Here is a 21,941-nt window from a genome sequence, read left to right as displayed (position 1 = left end):
TAATGTTTCTTGGGAATTAGAGGAATGTTTTTAAAAATTGGTGTTTTAAATAAATACTAAATGGAGTGACTTTCGAGCGTTTTCACATGTGCAGGAAAACATAAGTTACCACCCTTAGCCTGGGCTAAGACAGAACTTACTGCTCCCTGCTAAACGTTGTCTGATATATTACATAAGACACTAACATAGCATATTAATGAGAGAAAAAGATTCAATGCATGAATAAGTGAGGGCCAAATTTCATGAAAGGGGCAAGTCTGAAGGTCATGTTTATTTAGGAAATATCCCTCTCCTTTCATTGTATTCTCTGTGTTCTAATTCTTACTGGTAGTGGGATGTGCCCGGAACCCTCATAAATATTTTGAGGGGTGCTTGACCACCGCAGCACCCCCGGAGTCGGCATCTCTGCAACTAATTTTCAACATATGCTATTCCTATTCCTATTCAGAGTCACAACTGACTACAACTGTATTTATGTCGAGGACTGCATACTAAGTGCCTTGCCGCCATTATTTTATATACCGATAGATGGCAGCACCATCACCGGATCGAACAGTTAATGAGAATTTAGAACTAGTCCAGGAGCTAATAGCTACCTGGTGCTAGCACCCCCAGAGATATCGTTTCACGTGGAGGACATTGAGACCACGAGCATATTTAACGTCGCCCAGTCCCCTTTAATGACGACGGTGGATCTTCGACCATCGAGGTTCGAATTCAGGACCCTCCGGCCCCGAATCCGACACTCTACCGATCGGGCTACCACGGCCCAACATATGCTAATTTGTGAAAAATAAACTCCTTTTTCATCTCGCGCAGCACATGTTCATGGAGGAAAACATTCTCAGACATCCACTGTGTAATCGTTATCGTTTATTGAACGTCACCATAATAGAGGCGGTGCTAAAATTCCACCGGGCGAATCGTCTCTCTTTTCCATCTTGCGCCTAAATGCAAAGGTCAACATTAAGGACGTATTAATTTTAAAATTGCTTTTATAAATCGAAGTCGGCATGAGTGTGAACGGCCATTCTCATCCAAAAAAAGCAAGAAAAGATATGTCTCCCAACGTGATTGTCGTACTTGGAGCACAATGGGGAGACGAAGGAAAAGGAAAAGTTGTTGACATGTTGGCTTGCACCGCTGACATCGTGTGCAGATGTCAGGTAAGTTCATTTCACAGTTCTAATAGTATTTCAGCTGCAATTTAGTATATAAATATTTTTTATTGTTCTGTTCTGTATTCATTGTTTTTCTTTTATAATGTTTACCATGATAAAAAAAATTCATTTTCTTTTCTGTTTAATTGCACTTGTTAGCAGGCCCTTTAACCGGCATTTAGAACGTAATTCTTTTTATGTCGCTGCCCATTTAAAAACTTGATGTATTATTGCAAAGAATGCCTTTTATTTTTGTTATAATTTGTTTTTCCGTCATAGAGTAAAGGTTTCTATGCGTTTAGACATATTGTTATTTCAGCCATAAACTGTTGAAATATGTTCTATGAAATGTCTTGAAATTGTAAAGTTGATCTGATAAATTCCCAGTTATTCGTGGTTAAATCAAAGTCAGACAAAATCATAATATTAAATCTTTTTTATGAGTTGAACCTGATTTTTTTCCTTCAGATTGCTTCAACTAGACACTCAGTAACTCATTTAAGCATTAGTTCAAAGTAGAGACGTACCGAGTACTCGGTAACTACTCGGTACTCGGCCAATACCGAGCAGTTAAAAAACTTGAATATTGTTCAAGACAGATTTTACAATTAATAAAAAAGAAGAGCATATGATATACTACAATCATTTAAAAGTCAAATTTCAATTTAGAGAATAATGAAGTTTATTATGCTTCAATGGTGTAAATCTTTATTAAAGTCTCCAAAGTTAATAAAACAAGTACAAAAAATATGAAATTGTTATATTATTAAATGGATTTTTGCTGCAAACAAATATTATTTATGAGAAATATAAAAATACCTTTGCTTCAAAAATAAAAGCAAATAAAACAACGTTAAAAGCACAAATGTGCAGGAACACCGCAGACACGTGTTTTGGTGTTACAAGGAATGCCTTTTTCAGTGCACAAAATGTGAGCTTATGGATTTAAAGACATAGGACAAAAGTCGTATTTTTTTTGTCGGATGTCTTTACATTTATTAGCTCACATTTTATGCACTGAAAAACACATTCTTTATAACGCAGAAACACATGTCTGCAGTATTTTTGTACATTTCTGCTTTTAATGTTTGTTTTATTTGCTTTTAAAAATTATTTATGTTTGGCAGATTAGAACTATAATAGATTGATATAATTTGTTTCAACTCCAACTTGATTATCACACCTTTTATTTATTTGTTTATTTTTTAATTTCAAAAATAACTTTTTTTGTAAACTTTGACACAAGCAAAATTTTTTAGATAATGCGTAATTTCAGCTGCAAAAATCAGCTGGAAACTATTATATGGACATGGAGGTCTGCACTACTATTCCAATAAGTTCAAAATTTATCACGTGTGTGTCGGTGGTTCTTCTTAAAACGTAATTGGCACTCGGTACTCAGCCTAAGTGCTACTTGATACGTCTCTAGTTCAAAGTATGAAAATGTTGTCATTATTTTCTGTAAGTTGACTAATTTTTTCCTCAAAACTGGATATTAAACAATATTAGGCAGCTGCATTATTGAAAAGTCATACACTCTGCTGGGATGCCCAGATTCCCGATTTTATCGGTGATTATTATTATTTTTGGAAGCGGGGTTTGATTCTGAAAACATCTTGATTTAGAGACGTACCGAGGTCTCGGTAACTACTCGGTACTTTGCCTACTCTCCCCAGTAAAAAATTGAATATTGTTCAAGATAGATTTTACAATTAATAAAAAAGTTTTATACTACAATCATTTACAAGTCTAATTAAAATATTGAGAATAATGAAGTTTGTTATGCTTCAATGGAGTAAATCTTTATTTTAATGTTCCCAAAGTTAATGAAACTTATTTATTAAAAATGGGACAAAAAAGGGTAAGCATAGAAAAGATGAATTTTTTATATTATTTAAATGAATTTTTGCTACAAACAAAAATTATTTATTAGAAATATAAAAATACCTTTGCTAAAAAAAGCAAATAAAACACTGTTAACAGCACAAATGTGCAGAAACGCTGCAGACACATGTTTTGCCGTTACAAGGAATGCCTTTTTCAATGCACAAAATGTGAGCTTATAGATTTAAAGACATCCAACAAAAGTCGGATGTTTTCGTCAGATGTCTTTACATTCATTAGCTCACATTTTATGCACTGAAAAAGATGTTCATGCAGAAACACATGTCTGCAGTTTTTCTGCACATTTTTCCTTTTAACGTTGTTTTATTTGCTTTAAAAAATATTTGTTTGGCGGACTAGAACTTCAAAAGATTGATATAATTTATTTCACTTCCAACTTGATTATTCATACCTTTTACTTATTTGTTTATTTTTTTATTTTAAAAATAACTTTTTGTAAAATTTGACAGAAACAAAATTGTTTAAATAATGCGTAAATAAATTTCAGCTGGAATTTTGCTTTAAAAACTATTGTATGGACATAGAGGTCTATACTACTCTTGCCATGAGTTCAAAATTCATCACGTGTGTGTCGGTGGTTCTTTTTAAAACATAATCGATACTGTGTACTAGTCCGAGTAGTGAAAGGTAGAGTACTCGATACTCGGCCTAAGTGCTACTGGTACGTCTCTACTACTATGAAATCCTGTTACAATGAACTTCAAGGGACCACAAATTTTGTTCACTGTAACTGGAATTTCGTTGTAATGGAATTCAAGCAATGTTAGCAACTAAATTGGGACCGAAAATTCATTTTTGTTGTAACAGGAATTCTTTGTATTAGGTTTTTTTTGGTTTTGTTTATAAATTAACTACTTTCAGTAACACAGCTTTAAGTTTGACAGGTATATTTTCTGACAATGCTTTTACAACTTAAAATTCTTTTTTGCAAGTTTGTAAGGTTTAATGTTTTTTCTTTCTGCTAAGAAGAATTCCTAATAGTTGGTTTCGGAATGCATTATGGCAAATTACCATCTAGACTGCCTCTTCTTCTAGAAGCTTCTTCCTAAACTTCATGAGCATGTTATTTTACAAATTTATCTTAAAATCTTCAGACTCAACAAATCATAAGAATAATATGAAGGCTGTAAATTGTTAAATAAAGCTTATAAGAAATCTAAAAAAAGTACTGTAACTTCATTTCCAAAAGTTGATTTATTTTATCTTATGAAATTGCATAGTAAATTCAGGGGTGCCCACCTGAAGGGGGAGGAGGGTCATAGAGTAGACTGCGGCATTAAAAACTTTACAGATTGTTTTGAGGCTAGCTTTTTTTCTCTCTTTTGGGGGTCTTTCTTTTTTCCCCCGATGTGAGTTGCAAATGACCCTATCTTTTGCGCAAATCCCAAGCAAACTAAAGTGAGTGGGGGGGGGGGGGGGGGGCATGCAGCAGTAATCTATATTAAATTTCATATCTTTTCTGTCAGCTTCAGATAGTTAGACGCTAAGAATTTTTACTTGTCTATTTTTTGACATGCTATATCTTGACTTTAAAGCGTTGATTTTATCTGACCCTTGGGGCAATTCTCATTCTGGTCAAACTTATTTCAATATCATTTTGACCAGTTTTATGGATTCTATTCAATTTAGCAATCTAGTGTCGGATTCATCACCTGAGCGTGGTAAAAATGACAGGGAAAGTAAGTAAGCCTGATTGTTTCCCCTTGTTTTTTTGGGAGGGCTTAGTGTCCTGCCCCTTTGAAGTTAATGTTCGATGCATCCTACTTGTTTCTTTAATGTTTTAACAAAACTTCATCATAAAACCAAACTGTTTATCGATAGGTAAATGGCATACAAACCTGGCCTTGAATAACTCCCTCATTTCACTTATATTCACTTAATAAGATTTGATTGTTAATCTGTTTCTAGCATAATTTTTAAAACTAAATATTTAAAAAATTTTCTTTTAAAAAAAATCTTTCAAAAAATACTGGGATTTTGTATGCATGTAGCATTAAAAGAGTATAAAAGCTCCTTTAAGTATCAGTCTGCTTGTCTTGATAAACCTGTATCTATGCATATGTTTTGATTTGCACTCTCCATTCAAGTCTAAGTTTTACCTTATTTGCAGGGTGGGAACAATGCAGGCCATACTGTGGTGGTAAATGGCAATGAATATGACTTGCACATTCTTCCATCTGGTGTTGTAAATAAAAACTGCACTTCCGTGATAGGTAAGAAACAATTATTGGTTATTTTTTTAATATTTTATTTGCTTCATAATTTCATGTATGGGAAGATTGATTGAGTAACAGATGTAATTTCTTTGCTGTTATTTTCATTCAATACCTTGGTTTTTTTTTTCTTTTATGTCAATTTAAGATGTGAAATGTGTTTTGTGAAAAAATGTATTGCCATTAAACCTTGATTACAATGAGTAATTTGTTTATTAAACAATGTTTAGTATTTTGTAAGTTACATAACTTCAGAAGTTAACACAGTTCCAATCCAATAATAATTTAATATCTTAAGTATTTCCTAAACTTATATACAGTATGCACTCGATATCACTAGGTCGAAGGGACGCTAAAAAATTTCGAGATATAGTTTTTGAGATAAGGTCATAATCGTAATAAAATAATATTCTACAAATTAGTCACAATGGTTAAAAATAAGTGAAAGTATGGAATGAAAGTTGAAAAAGTCTTTAATAACAAAAATTTTAATTTTTTGAATGAGCCAAAAATAATAGAGAAAAAAGTAGCGAAATGTAGTGATTTACCACGACTAAACTTATCCAAGATTTAGATTAGCAAGTTGCTGAATGGTTGGTTTCAAGCACCCCAGGACAAAAGAAGTTGGATAAAGGATTGTACCATTCCCTGTGCCTCTAAATGGGTTTTCCATTCATCTTCCCTTTTTTACGGAGGTGGGAATCTGATTTAAACAAGTCCAATGAAATGGCATGAGAAGGGGGCGAAAAATTTTAGGTAGGTTTTTTGGGCTTCTCAAGAACCCCCTCGCTCTAGAATGAAAGTTACAGGGAATCGGCTTCTCCGAATCATTCCTAATCCTTTAGAGAAATAATGAAGGGTGTGAGAAATTTTTGGAAACATTTCTTGAGGTACTTCAAGATAATAAACTGCGGTTTTTCCGAAAAAAATATATGAGACTTCAAAAAATATTCGACATAACAAGATTTTGGTAAAAAAAACTTTGACATAAGAATGAAAAATAGTGGGGGTCAGCGATTACACCGATGCAGCATTTCTTCCGGAAATTACGGTAATCACATTTAAACCATTTGAAATCAATATTTAAAAAAAAAAAACTTAAGCTCCATATTATAAAAATTAACTTATAAGGAAACATTGAGATATAACACTATGAGGAGAGAGAACTTTCCATTCTTCTACACTGAAGCTCACAGTCTGAATTTCGAGCGAGTATGACAAAACCAATTGCCTGATAAAATATCTTGTTTAATGGGCAAAATACAGTTTCTTTTGCCGCAACGATTTGAACATATTAAGGATTTGAATATTGCATGGCAAAAGGCTTTACAGGATAAAACTTGAATTTAAATGTTAAAAGTGCGATTCTTTTGCCATACTCGCTTGGGCGAAAAGCGGAACGATTAGTTCGCTCTTCTCTTAGTGTTACAGTTCAATGTAAAGGACTTTATATTTTTATGAGCACATATTATAAGGTTTTTCTGTTTCATTTACTCAGTCCCTTTAGCAATCTGCATCGCAAATAGAAAATCCCAAAAATAATCTGCAAGATAAACCAACATTAGATTGATTGTAAAATCTAAATGAACACTGATAAATGCAAAAAAAAGTTGTTAAAAAGTGCAACTACAGCAGTAATAGTTAATGTACTGTCATAAGATTTAAGAAAAATTGAAAGGCAGTTTTTTATTTAATATCTGGAGTGTTTTTTTTTTTACATTGAAATTACTTTGATAATATTAGTAAGTAACAATTTGAAATCTTGTATTATGTTACTAGGTATATTGTAAGTTTTGTTCATTGCATAAAAAAAGTGTTCATTTACCAATTGTCCTATATTTAAATTTGTCTTATCATTCAGTTGCTGGATATTAAAATATTTTGCCAAACCGAATACCAAACAAAAATGGAGTCCATGTTTATTTAAAACTGTTAATGAATTTCGGTACAAAATTTTTCAAACATTTGACTTTAAGAAAAAAATTGGTTGTGCTTAAATTTCTTACTAGCAAATCACAACGTATTTCTCATTTTCTTTCTTTCTTTCTTTTTTTTTTTTTTTTTTTAGTGTGGGGGGGGGGGGGGCTTTTAATAGTTTGCCTGTTTATTAATATTTATGTGTTGTTTCAGGTAATGGCGTTGTGATCAATTTGCCACAGTTTTTTGAAGAAGTCAAGAAAAATGAAGAAAAAGGACTGGCTGATGTGAAAGGAAGGGTTTTTATTTCTAATAGAGCACACATAGGTTCATATCTTCTTTTTATTTTCAAGGGCAAATTATGTCACTTGCATTTTGAATTCATGTGGCACTTTCTGCTTTAATGACCTAAAAGCAAATAATTATCAAAAAAAAAAGTAAAATATCATGAAATCTGTTTGTGATGGTTATTTTGAGGATTCACTCAGATAATGAACCTCTAACTTCATTTGAAAGCTCCCATTTTTTCTCCCTAGCATCTAATTGAATTAAAATAGAAATTTAGAAAATCTTTTGAATTCCCTAGAATTTAGTTTCTCTGTCACAATTTCAAATTCATTTCTTAAAAGTTTATTATATAGTCTTTTTTTCATAATTTTATTCTTCAATAAATTCTATCAAATGCAGAAACAAGTTTTTTCATATTTGAATTACTGAACCATTGGAACAGTGATTTATTTTTCTAAATTTCTATCCCTGTTTAAAGAAACTGTTTTCTTTCTTATCTTATGTATGCTTCTTTAAATGTGTTTCTCTCTCCCCTTGAAAATTGCCATTTTTATTTTATAGGGCAGCTAAGCCCCTTTCTGCAAAATTGATACTTTATCGTGGTTCGTCTAAATCAATATTTTAACTACTAGTTTAAGTAAAATTCAAATTTACGTAAGGATTTAAAAGGAAAAAAACAGAATATTTTTTGCGAATTTATTGTTTTACAGTATTCGCATCTATACATTATAGCATTGGTATCAAGTTAATTTTTATACAATTAATATATTTGATAATATACCAATTTTTTTGTTTTTTATGCTTGTATTTTCATTGCATATTTCATAACTTTTCTTATTCCATGTTTTAGTATTTGATTTTCACCAAGCTGTTGATGGGCTGCAAGAAATTGCAAAAGGGAAGAAAAGGTAGGCAATTTCTTTGCTTGATTTTAGTTTTAAATGTTTTTTACTTAAATTAATTTTATTCTTTAAAGTATTACCTAGACTTTGTTAGTTAGAGTTTAAAAAGTGTGCATTTAGCCATTTTCATTTTAACACTTGTCTTGCAATAACAGTTTAAAGGATGCATAAAATTATATATAAAACAAAAAAGAGAAAGCATTGAAAAAAAAACTACATTTGTCATGGAGAAAAGGAGTTTTTTAAAATCAGTATTTGCATTATTTAAGGGTGAATCACATAATCGTGCATTGATGCATGTACATTTATAAAATGAAAAACAGTTCTAAGTTTTATTTCTGTTTTGGTGCATTTTACATATTTAGAGGTAATATGCATAATGACGTGTTGATGCAAGTTGTATGTTATTATTTAACCTTTATCAAACTCTTAAATGACTTTTGCTGGACATTAATGATATTATTGCTCATCCTTTTACTGGAAAGCATATTAACTGTACCAACTATCTGAAAAGGCAAAAAATAGGTTGTTGGTGTTAGCATTCTTTGTTGCATTTGAAAAGTTTTCATAAGAGAGGTTATGAGGAAAATCTTCCGGATTTTTCACATTTTGTAGGAAAAAAAATTGTATCTCGCTAATTTCGGCGCTAACAGTACTTTTGTGGAACGCAGCACCGCGTTTTAGGCCAAGTAGCCAAAGAAAGGTTGTCGTAGGAGAATGGCACGCGAAGTGAGGCAAGATTATGTCATCAATGAGTGATACAGTGCATGATTTCATCGAGATCCAATCAAAGCAAGTGTGGCGGGCAGGCAACTAGGGGCCCAATTTCGGCGCCGATTATCTTCTTGTTCTCTCAGTTCGAGCTGTTTTTGCTTCGTTCTTTTTTTAAGATGAGTACGAGTAATGGTTATTTCCAAACTTTTAAAGAAAGCAATATTTACTAAATGAAAGGAAGTTCAATTGATATGAAATTCATAACTAATATATTAAATGTAAAGAGAGTAGGTGGCCCCTGTTTGATTTTATTTTGTGTTAAAATCTTGTGGATAAAAATAAAAAAATCTTCCGGATTTTTTCTTGGAGGTTGACAGGTATGGTATTGTTTTATTTTCCATTTCTTTATTTTGTATACCAATTTTATATTGTTTTATTTTGTGTTCACAAACAATGGTTTTAAGGTTATCCTTTCTATTCCAGCATAGGTACCACAAAGAAAGGCATTGGCCCTACCTACTCTTCTAAAGTAAGTTGTCATTTTCTTTTGAGTTTCTATGATAATCTGCCAAGCAAGTGAATTATATGTGGCGTTGGCAGAGTTTGTTTGGCACAGGGTGCCATGAATAACATTTTTGTCCTCTTGACCTTGTTCCTAGGCCAGTCGTAGCGGAGTACGCCTGGCTGACCTTCTGGGAGACTTCTCCTTGTTTGAGGAAAAGTAAGTAGCCTTTCCTCTACTGGGCAAATGTTCTTTTGTGCCCATGTGATGTTGCAAGTTTTTGATTAATGTGGTCTTGAACGGGGGCTGAACAAGAATTCTAGGGCTTTAAAATTGATGCAATCCGGTGTTTCCAAAAATTTTTGTTTCGAATTTATGGAAATGTGGGTGTAGAATTCAAGAGTTAACCCTCTGACAATCCTGGGTCATGAGTAAGATGTGGGAAATTCTTTCCCATTAAAATTTTTTTTGGAGAAATTTGCCATGTAAATCAAGTGCCCTAACTTCTATCAATGCCTAGCTACCGTCCTGTGCCTCTGACTGTTTGACAACAAACATTTAACATCGGAAAAATAAGTAAAATGCTTTTCAAACATGTTCACTAGGGCATAAGACGTTCAAAACCATCAATGAGTTAAGATGCTCGTTGCTATCAAATGCAATATTTATTCCTAAAATTCATTTGTATTTTTGCTGAAGGAAAGGATTATTGGACATTTAGAAAAAAATGCAAATATGTACCACTAATCACACTATCACTTAATGCTATATTCAATTTTTCATCAAACTAAGCAAAATTGAAGTTCAATGTCAAACTACAGCAAACTGGTGGTTTCAAAAGCAGGAAGCAAGAGTGATTGCGAGATAACTTGGATAAACAACAGAAGTAGAAATCTTCCTTGCTATTGGCAACTTAAGATTGTATCTTTGTTACTTAAATCATTCGGGTATTCTAACACAATTTGACAAAGCTTCACAATACAATTTAAAGTAGATGTTAGGAAACAACCATGGTGTACTGTTATGGCAAAATAAGATGGAAAATTGTTCACGTGTTTAGTGTTAGTCACGTGTTAGTTCACGTTAGTGATATTTTCTTTTGCATTTAAGACGGTGGTTTCCAATCTGTGGGGAGCACCTCCCTAGGGATTCATCAACTTATAGTAAGGAGGGCAGTCAGCTGTTATAAAAATACACAAACAAAAAGAGAAGTGAAAAGTCGAATTGATGCCTGAAAATAAGAATCTGTAGTATGTTATCGATGAGGGGGGGGGGGGGGGGGTTGAGATCTGTTGATTATTGACTCATTATGTTTGTGGAAAATGCCAGCAAGCTAAATAGGTTTACTGGCTACTTTCTGAAAGTTTTAATTTTCAGGTCTATAAATTGTACCTTTGAAAGCATTTATCAATGTTGATCATAAATTATTACTAATTTTTAAATTATCAACATATTTACTAACATTTAGTTTTGCTCTTTGTCAAGCTGAGACATTACTTTTGTTCTTCAGAATCATAGTAACATTTTTCGGCTCATTCCAATTCCACTGATAACTAGAACAATGTGTTCTTACTCAGTTTTAAAGGCGATTGTTCAAATGTTTTATTTCAACTTATTTGATGTTTTGAGGTAAAAAAAAATGTGAAGCAAAAGTCTTTGGTATTTTCATAGAATAATTTGTTTTTCAAGCATTCTAAACTAAATCTTATTTTCAAATACTGACTCTTATGTGTCCAAAGCAAGTTATAAGCCAAGCTGAGTTGTTTATATTTCTTTCTTGCAGATTCAGGCAGCTGTCAAAAAGCTATATGCATCAACATCCAGACTTAGAAGTTAACATTGATGAAGAAGTGAAAAAATACAAAGTAAACAATTATTTAAGTTTATAGTTTTTAAAGTGCTTATTGTGAGCTTTGAGATAGACATACCAACTCACCTGATTTAGGCAGAAGACTCGTCTTTTGTATATAGTTTCTGACATCAGAGAAATTTCTCCTGATTTTTAAGGAGTAAAAAAAAGTTGTGACTTACTTATATTTAGAAAAGTGCTGCCTAAATGTTTTTTCCAACTTTGTGTTTTTCCTTGTAGTGAAAATTTAGAAAATGTAATGGGTGCTACTTCATTTGAAAGAAATATTTGTGATCCGAAAATTTAGGGTTGTGTGAACGCGATTAAAACTGAAAAATTATTCAAAATAAAACCCTTTTAAAATGTTTTTTTTCAATGAATTTTGTATGCATATTTGAAGAGTTTTTATGGGGGGGGGGGATATTTTTATTTTTTTTGCATTTAAAGGTTTTTTCTATGTCCAGTTGCTTGATGAAAAAAAGTTGTTACAAATGATGACTTTAAAAACAAAACTTAAATATAATGTTATAGTTTGTGGTTTAATATTTCTACGATTTATAACTGAAAACTGGAAGTATTAACAACTTTGTACTAGCATTAATCTGGTTCCAAGGTACGAAACTTTCTCCTGTTTTTCCATTTTATTTCTCCTGCTTTTTGAAATTGAAAACATAAGTATGTTAGTAGAATTTACAACTGATTTGCATGTAAGTTATTGAAACAGTGCAAGTATTTTGCACCTTGAGATTTTAGTTGGCAGGTAGGACAGAAGGAAGAACACACATAATTAAATGTTCATGAAACAATTCTATTCCCCCCCCCCCCATTCCTCTCCCAATAAATGTGAAATGCATAATTGAGTTAAGGTAGTTGAGGTTGCACTACAATTCCCTTAAAAAAAAGGGGGGGGGGTGATATCATAATCAGATAATAAATATAGTTGCTTATTTTAACCCAACAGACTAAAAAATTCTTTTTTCAAATGTCTTTTTAGGATTATGCCGAAAGGATGGCTCCATTCGTAGCAGACACAGTGTCATACCTGCATGAAGCCATTGCATCTGGAAAGAAAATAGTTGTTGAAGGAGCTAATGCAGCACTTCTTGACATTGATTTTGGTACTTATTTTAATCCTTTCTCACGGAATGAAAGTTTTAAATTTATTTTCCTTAATTATGTGATGAAAATAAATGAGTTATTTCTTATTTTTTACCTCGTTTTAGCATTCCCAGTAACATGTTAAAACAGTCGAGCTATTTGTGCTGAAAAAAAGTTATTTTTTTAAATAGTTTTGAATCGTAAGAGTTTTGCCAATTTTCCCCACTTCCCCTAAACATGAAATGCACCAAACACAAACGGCTTGCTCATTGTACTCTGAATTTCTCCAATCTTTTTTGTATGTTTTTTAAAATGTTTTTTGTAAAGAATATTTTCAGAGAACTTATGGTAATGGCCAACCAGTAACAGACATGCTTATGATATCGCTCTTAGGCTAACTCAATTTTCTGAGCCTTTTAATGTAATTTACAATTTTTAAACCTTTTTTTCTCATACAACTGCATCTCATCTAACGTTTGGCTGCTTCTGGATCCTAATGCTATTCTTATTTGCTCAATTTCGAAAAGAAGGCCCGATCCTCAATGCCGGACACCCAATAATCTGATGATATCCAGTGTCATATAGGAAGATGAAAGAATGAGTAATAGACAAAATTTGTCTTTTCTCTTCAAAATGTGCAAAAGTTCTTTATTTTTAGAACTAAATCCTTATTTAATTCCAATGAACATGAAACACCAGCTGACCTCGTGGTGTTTGTTTATAACCTTCCACCACTGCCTTGTAAATAGCAACTGGCTCATGAAATTCTCTCTGATAACACTAGATGGTTGTACCGTTTTCATGGGCCGCAGTACATCAATTTTAATAGCCTAAAAGTCTTATTTTTTTAAATCCAAACTTACGACTGCCTATTACTAGACCTTTGTTACTGGTGCCGTTACCTTACTATTGCAATTTTAATGTGAGAATGAATTATTTTGGATATGACTGGCAAATTATTTTGTATGATTTTATATTTAAAAATTATTTTGTTAACTTTTTGTATATTTTGCTCTATTGGGCCTGTTAAGATATGTCTTACTATAAGTACAAAAAAAAAAAAAAAATTAAAAAATAAATGGAGAAACCACTAGGCAAATAACTATTTTGAGGCTAGCTGCACTGAGCCTCTTCATCAGCACATAAATGGAGTGAATATTAAAGTGAACCTGTCCTTTTGTGCCCTGATGAAATAGGCTTATTTGCTTAGCCTCAAAATGATTAACATAGTTTAGAATTAAAATACTTCACATAATATTTCCTCTGTATACAAATTGAAAAAATTCACTTGTATCTGTTAATCAATTTTACTTTTTTTTTTGAATTATCTTTTTTTTTTTAGTTTTGGAAAATGTAAAATTGAGCTAGTATTACCACTGCCTTAGCTTCATTATCCATTATGTTTCATTCATCTAAAATGAACAGTCCAAAACATTAATGTGTAACCAAATAAAATCTGCAATGATATCAAAAGGAGGATCAAAATTTTGAATATTTTTTGTTAGAAGAACAACTAGCTATCTTATATTAATAATAAATGATTTTTAATGTGTTTTTGCACATAATTTGAAGTGCATTGTAAAATGAATCAAATCTTTCTTTTCCAGGTACATACCCATATGTTACTTCTTCCAACTGCACTGTTGGAGGTGCTTGCACGGGACTCGGAATTCCTCCCACCACAATTAAGGAAATTTATGGTGTGGTGAAAGCTTATTCCACCAGGGTTGGAGATGGACCTTTTCCTACCGAGTTATATGATGTGAGAATTTTTGCTTGGTCGGGATTTCGATATAACTTAAAGTTCTTCATAAATAACGCTTCTGTTTTTAGTTTTTATTGCAGTAAGATTTAAAAGTTTGAAATTTAACTATAGTTTGTGACAAGCCGTGGGAAAGAGTGCTGAGGACTCTTTGGAATATGTTTTCATTGAAAGCCATAGGCATATGAGGGGGTAGGGGCAGCAACTGCCTCCTCACTTCTAAATTCGAAAGGACCTTGCTCCTCCACTTTTCTATGTCAAAATTGGTGATAGACTGAAAAATGATACTGCTGATAGATTTAATTCATTTGTTTTAAGAAAGAATAGCTGACTTAATAAGTGAGCGTTTAATATTTTTCTTGTGTTATTACTTCATAAAAATTTATAAGGCACTTTGGATTAGATGGATGGCCAGTTTTTGAAGCTGTGTCCATTTTTTTTAAAGTGGAGATCATTCAATTAATAATGACATTAAAAACTAGTATATTCCTATTTCTCCTCCAAAAAAGGTCAGCTTTAGAGGCGTTGCCCACCTAACCTCAGTGCATCCCCTTAGATTCCTCCCTACTTTTTGGGGCATTAGCTGCCTATGCTGGAAGGGAAAAATCCGAAATGGAGTGCAGTGTTGCTACAGGCTGCTTAAATGATTTTGATACATATATATATATATTTTGGAACTAGTCAACTTTAGCTTTTAATTGCTTACTTATTCCAATAAATGCACAAAAAGGTGTTTGAAAAAAAATGAATGCATAAATTAAGAAATTTTTTTTAAAAGATTAAATGCCTCATAAGATTGAATTTCTGCCACTTTTTGCAAGGAAAAGTCGATAAAGCACTTAAATGTTACTTAATAAAAGTAAATTGGGGATAATTTTTTTGTGAGCTATTAAAAGCCATGCCTGAATTAGGAACCAGTTGAGTTCTCTTTTAAGAAAGGGAGATATAATTTTGTTTCTTATTTTTTATTAATTTATGGAAGCATTCATATCATGAATATTGCAATTTATTGCTTTTAACTCCATAGGGCCTTGGTGAGATTCTGCAAACAAGAGGAGCAGAAATAGGTGTCACAACCAAAAGGAAGAGAAGATGTGGTTGGCTTGATGCAGTTCTTCTAAGATATTCACATATGATAAATGGATATACAGCGTAAGAACTTGATTGCTTTTTAATTGTCATTCCTGTGGTAGAATTTTGTTCTGCTCTCTGCTACAACTTCTCCAGTACCAATTTCTTTCTGCAGTACTATAATATTTTTAAAAAATAAATATATACATAACTGTCTTACAGTAACACAAGCTGTTGGTGTTTATAAAAATGTTAACATAAATGCTGTTACTTCATACTTTTTAACTCACAGTTCAAGCAAAATCATTTTCCTTGTTCAACTAAAATGTTCACTGGTTTTGCATTCTCTTGTGGATATGTTTCTATTTTTAATTGATACTTTGATACCCTAGCTAACCTTTTAAGCTACTTCAGATGTTTATTAATATTTTAACATGAGCAGTTAGAACATAAAATAAGTTTGTTTTACTTAACATTGAAGAAATGTCATTAACAAAGAAATGTCTGTTTTCCCATCATAAAATTAATTTACTACTGCTCTCTCTCTCCGTCACCAAAGATAGTTAAAACTTTTTTATGACTTCAGTTTAGAAGCATAAGGGAATATCCCCCAACAGAGATCCTTCCCCAACATCACAAAAGATAGCTTAAAATTGGGCTTAAAACACTTCAATTCCAGGCAGAAAGTCCCTGAATATATATATTTTTTAAGTGACCCAAATATAGCTTAAAAGGTGTTTTCAATACTTCAGCTTTGAAAATTTTTAGGAGAAAGCACATGAGCCCCTTTTTCTAAGTTTGTCACATTTGTTGTGGTTTTATGACTCCAGTTTCAGTATTTTTTCTAGAAAGGTCCTCCTCCCTCCCCCTTTTTCATGAAAGAAACCCTGCCTCTTCCTCTGGGTTCACCAAAAATAACCTAAATCTGTAGTCTTAAGACACCAATTTCATAAATTTTTCATGAAGAGCAACCCTTTTCTTTTTTATCGCTAAAGACAGCTTAAAAGTTCTTTTTTTTTTTTCAAAAGGTTCCCTTATGAAGACTCCAATTAGAGTTACCTTTAAAACATACTAACGAAGATGACCTGTCAAACTGTACTGAAACAGTCTATTGTGTTCATTGGAAAATTTTTCCTGTGTATTCCTGTTGTCTCATTTTTTTAAAATAACATTTGGAAGTTTCTGTACACATCTTGAAATTCACTCTATGTGATCTTTTCCCATGTTTCTTTACAGTATTGCAATAACCAAATTGGATATTTTGGATACATTTGATGAAATTAAAATTGGTGTGGCATACCACTTGAATGGAAAGCGCCTTTTAACTCCTCCCGGTATGTATGGTACTTTATTTTTTAATAAACTTCTTCCTCCTTTACCCTGTGTTAGTGCAGCCCAATTTATTCTTTTTAACATGACTTAAATGTGCATTTGATAGCAAAAATCTCTTTAAAAGTATTTTAACCAAAGGAACTTGGTATTTATTGACCTTTTTTTTTCTTTTAATTTAAGGATTTTTACTTGTCTATAAAAGCAAAGTTATTACACGACTCTTACTACATAATTGACACATTAAAATATGCTTATTTTCTCAATGTTTATAATTTATAATTTTTATTTATTTTAAAAGAATTGATGTATTATAGATAGACAGTTATGTATGTTGTAATTATTTTTTCTTGGATGAATATTGAAAATAATGTGGAATTTTGATATTTAAGTGTGTATTTGTAAGCAATATAATGCTTTATTTGGAGAATACATTAATTTATTATTTACTTTTACTTATCTTTGATTAAATAAGATTTCCTGTTTTAATTTTTGAATTTACTTACATTGATTTAATCCTCCTGTGGTTTCTGAAATCTTTTTATGCGTTTCCAATTAACTTTTGTATTTCGTACATTCTTTACCCTCCTCATAAAATGTAATTTGATTGAACAGCATTTCATCATATAACAAGTCTAAATTAATTGTAAAATGTTATAAAATAGAGGAAAAAACTTTGCATGTTTCAAAACCATTTATTTTATAGCTTGTATTTTGTCCTTTTAATATTAAGTTAATGGAATATATTTATTTTTGTAAGTTACTTACTGATATTTTAACTTGACTGATTTGGCAGCACATATTAGTAAGAACACTTCCAGTGCTGGGCATTGCAGCACTTGTTACCTCTTCAAAGAAAAAACTAAAATTATACTCAGAAGAATGAAAAGAATCTAATAATATGTTTTTTAGCTTGTTCGTCAGAAATGGAGAAAGTGGAAGTAGAGTATATAACTGTTCCTGGATGGAAGACTTGTACAGAACAAGTACGCAAGTTTGGCGAGTTGCCCCAGAACGCCCGAAACTACATCACGACAATAGAGGAATTAGTGGATGTGAAAGGTAAATTTTTATTCTCAATTCTCATATGTGTTACTTCTGTTTTTAAGTTTTGTTACTGCCCCCCTCCCATACACATAATTGTATATATGTTGGTTTTGACAGTATTCATTTGTTTAAGCAGAGGTGACAGTAACGCACTCTGCCCCCTCCTCCAAAATTAGAAGCTGGAAACGCTGTTGATTGTGATGGAGTAACATTCCTGTGAAAAGGATTGATTCCATCAAATCTAAAACAAAAAAAAATTAAGAAAAAATGTAAAATCATTTCTGTAATTTTACATTTTTCAAATTATTACGAGGTTTTTTTTTCAAGGTCCGATCGATCGCGAAATGAAGACTACAAAGACAATGAAAACTTTTTTTATTTGGAATATGTACAGACACCTTCCAACTACTTCTCGACGTTGTCGCCGCTTCAATTAAGACATTTGTCATAGCGTCGTAGCAATTTTTAGATACCCTCGTCATAGAAGGCAGCCGCCTATGCTTACACAGCCAATTCTGTACGCTGGTCTGCAGCCAAACGTCTGTTCTCCTAGCCAGCGTTCCATATGACCAAAGAGATGGTAATCGGAAGGAGCCAAGTTTGGGTTGTCTGGAGGTACACGCACTTCCTTCCCTTGCCGCCTGCATCATGAACGTCCATACGGCATGCTTCGAAGTTTCTGCACCATTAACACACTTTGGTGGCACTCATGAAAGTTGGACCGTACACATTACTCATTCGTCGATGAATTTCAGCTGCATTGCATCCTTCAGCATTCAGAAATCAAATTACAGCACATGCTTCATATTTAGCGGCAGATGCAATTGTTCGAGGCATGTTTCCTCATTCACTGCATGCTCCGAAATAACCACAGCGACCTGATGCACTGCACAATCTTACTTGAGAGACTGGGCAACAAATTTACGTACAGCACCATTGACTTGACTTTCTGGTTTTCACTCCGCTATCGATCGGACCTTGAAAAAAAAAGCCCTCGTAATAAAAGATGAAAAGGGGAAAAATGAATGTTTTGACCGACCTAAAATTGACTATAGTCACTTTGATTTTTGATCAAAATTATCTTTGTCACACGTTAAGCTACTTTACTACAGTAAAGGCTCTTTCTTCTAAATACAATCAAACTCCACTATAAGGGAAACGGGATATAACGATCCCGCGGTTGTATTGAACTTTTTAATTGGTCTCAACTGAAGACCTATCTTTTTTAATGTATTTTCAAACACTTGTAACGAACTCTGTCGCTGAAAAATTGACTACAGTGATCCAAAAATTTCTATAATTTACAGTTTTTCATAGCACTTGTCCCAGTTACGTTCCTTACCAAATTTTCCATAGGAAAACACAATCTTCTGCAATAGTCAGCCATTTTTCATCATAATACTAGGACCCAAAACATACTCCTCACCTATTGATCCTCTTACAATATTATGTTGTGAACTTCACTCTGACCATAGCTAAATTAGGCAAGCAGAAAAAAAAATCTGTAGGAGGATTAAGTTAAATTTATTCTGTAATTGAAAAACGTGTCTATTCTCAATTTACAAGGAATTTGTCTTTTCTAAATTTACTATAGTCACTATCTGGCAGAATTGTAATTCTAAGGCAGCTCTCAGTGTTAAGCAAATTTTTTGCGACAGAAATTAGCTTAGTTGTAAATTCATTTGCAGTACTTGGAGGAAAAATCAACAAAAGGTTCATAAAAGCTTGCAAACAAAATAACATTTTCCTTCCCATGTTATGGATAACGAAAATATACATTTCAATAGTTTGTAAATTACTGAATACAATAGTTAATATTTAACAATGTTATACTTTTCACTAAAAGAAATATTGTGTTATAAGGACATTCATGAAAGAAGTATCTTAGCAAAAGTGGACTTTCGGATCGGATGTAGCGGAGGTTCCGTTATAGCGATCTCCTAGGTCAGTCCGGAGGGTACGTTATAGCGGGGTTTGACTGTATAAATTTCTAGGATTGGATGGATGCTGTGACCAAAGGTTACTGGGCCACAAGTTTTTATTTTTTTATACCAATGTAATGGTATTGTCTAAATATTTGTTTCTCTCTACAGTCAAATGGATTGGAGTGGGCAAAGACAGATCATCTATGATAGAAGTATTTTGAATGCCGGCCAAGGAATTTATATAAGTGTCCTGTTACAAAGAACTGCATGGAGAGCATTTTATTTCCTGCAAAAAAAGGAAAAGAATATGTCCTGTTTCTTAGTTATTCTTGCTTTCAATCCTTTAGCAAACTCTAATAGCCAAACTTTGTTTACTTCTCGGGTCTGCACTGAGTATAAGTGACTATTTGTGATAAAAGGAATTTTAGGGAGATTAGTGAACTTGATTAGTGTCAGTTTATAGATCTGTGATACTCCAAATGATTAAGGAATACAACCAGTATGGCACGTTTGATTTGGCTATTAGTGTTTTGATTTACGAAGCAACAAAAAGTGTGCGTTTTGTATACCAGGTGTCCTTTTATTCAATTAATTTAAAACTGTTTATAAGGTTCACTTTGTAAATTGTTAATATTTTAAAATGAAGTTTGAAACAATTTCCATCCAATTTCACTTCAATTGTTCCTAACATAGTGATGCATTTAAATGGTCGAAACAATTTTTAAAAGAAAAAAATTGCATTTCAATGTTTTGCGTTTGGATGGTAACAAGCATTTCTTTGAGGCATGAGGCAGTTGTAAATATTTTCTTCAATGGTTTTTATGTATTTTAAAAGGTTTTTCTACAGCTGTAACTGAACACATTAATTTTAAACTGTTAAAATTTTGGTGGACACATTTATGTGCACCTGCTATTAAATGCTCAGCTTGCTGCAAAATTTTTGATTTATTCACTTCATTGAAGTCGTCATGTTGCGCTGCAAAGTTAGTCATTACAACAAATGTAAATAGTTATGAGGTTTAACGTTAGATAAGTAAAATCTCATTTTGTTTAATAACCTTTGAATTGGATTCATAAACTATCTCTTGTTAGCTAGAATATTGTTAACTGTAACATACAGTATCACTCAGCCAGTAAGGCAATAATACAGTACAGAAGGAATTATATAAAGACAGTTCTTATCTTTGAGGTTTTTAAATTTAAATGCAAATTTTGGAGAAAATTTAATCCCTCTCCCCTTTGTGTGTGATCTTGATATTTTAGTTAAGTTTTAAGTATCATTTTGGCGTTTTTAGTCTAAGACTGAATGCTATTGGAAAATAAAAATGATGCTTATATTTATTTTAAATTGTACGTGGTTTTGTTTGAATTTAATAACTACATTAATTTAATAACCTTGGTTTTCCCCCTAATGGACAGATAAGTTTTTTGCTAAGCGGTAGTGGTTTTATATTCTAAATAAAACTTAGATCTAACAAAAAGGCCTATTTAAAATATACTTAAAATTGATAAAATAATAAATCTTGACTTAAAAAATATTACCTACTTACTGTATGCACAGAAAACAAAGTTTCGGTATCGGGTACAAAATTTTTTAGTTTGAAATTGTATTATTTTGATAATTTGCTTTCGTATATAAAATGTTTTTAAATTCTTAATCCAGTATTTGTCTGTTTAGAAATGTGACAATGCAAAGTATTTAAATGCCTCAATGTCATTGTACCATATTACATAACTATCAAATTTGGTTCTTCATAATGTACATTTTGAAAGTAAGTTTTAACCAAGTTGCTTTGAAATGACTATTGTTTTATGATTAATTATGTTACATCATTGAAAAATAAAGAATTTTTAAATAAGTGTTTCTTCATTTGGCCATGATTGACTTTCTCATGTCATAAGTCACATTCAGTTGAAAGCAATTGTGATTAATGAAGCAGTTTCTAAATGAGCTCTCCCCTCCCCTCTATGAAGGCAATTGAGCGTTGATTCAATGTACAAATGAATATAAGTATGAAGACGGGGAAACATATTTTTAAGTAACTCTCATTACGTAAGGGGGAAAATGTTTTAAAGAAGGGTCGTTTATAAAGTACAACCTTAAATAACAGGAAAGAATATAACATTTTTTACTCGTTAAAAAGCAGTACAAAGTAGAGAATATTTCGTAAAAATGATATATATATTGATGCACTGGTAGTTAGTGTTTCGAAAGAATGCTCAATATCAACGGCAGCGTGGTGTAAACTTGCTAACGAT

The 21,941-nt window shown here is 32.2% G+C and overlaps 1 protein-coding gene across 1 annotated transcript; it reads left to right on the top strand.

Moving 5' to 3' along the window:
* The first annotated feature begins 935 nt into the window (after positions 1–935).
* LOC129223769 (adenylosuccinate synthetase-like) lies at positions 936–21,530 on the top strand. Its single transcript, XM_054858129.1, has 13 exons — positions 936–1,166; positions 5,176–5,278; positions 7,409–7,522; positions 8,334–8,391; positions 9,583–9,628; positions 9,759–9,820; positions 11,385–11,466; positions 12,445–12,568; positions 14,156–14,310; positions 15,338–15,462; positions 16,618–16,715; positions 17,623–17,772; positions 19,851–21,530. The coding sequence occupies exons 1-13, from the start codon at positions 1,014–1,016 to the stop codon at positions 19,901–19,903; spliced, it is 1,323 nt and encodes a 440-aa protein (XP_054714104.1). The 5' UTR covers positions 936–1,013; the 3' UTR covers positions 19,904–21,530.
* The last annotated feature ends 411 nt before the right edge of the window (positions 21,531–21,941 follow it).

Source organism: Uloborus diversus, chromosome 6 (genome assembly GCF_026930045.1).
Source record: "Uloborus diversus isolate 005 chromosome 6, Udiv.v.3.1, whole genome shotgun sequence".
Classification (NCBI taxonomy): Eukaryota; Metazoa; Arthropoda; class Arachnida; order Araneae; family Uloboridae; genus Uloborus; species Uloborus diversus.
Note: the sequence above shows the minus strand (reverse complement) of the source record. Positions and strands in the feature narration are given on the sequence as shown.

Coding starts and splice junctions, on each gene's coding strand:
- LOC129223769 (XM_054858129.1), top strand. CDS start 1,014: ATGAGTGTGAACGGCCATTCTCATCCAAAAAAAGCAAGAAAAGATATG. Junction 9,629..9,758: donor GCCCTACCTACTCTTCTAAA/GTAAGTTGTCAT, acceptor CCTTGTTCCTAG/GCCAGTCGTAGCGGAGTACG. Junction 16,716..17,622: donor GCGCCTTTTAACTCCTCCCG/GTATGTATGGTA, acceptor TATGTTTTTTAG/CTTGTTCGTCAGAAATGGAG.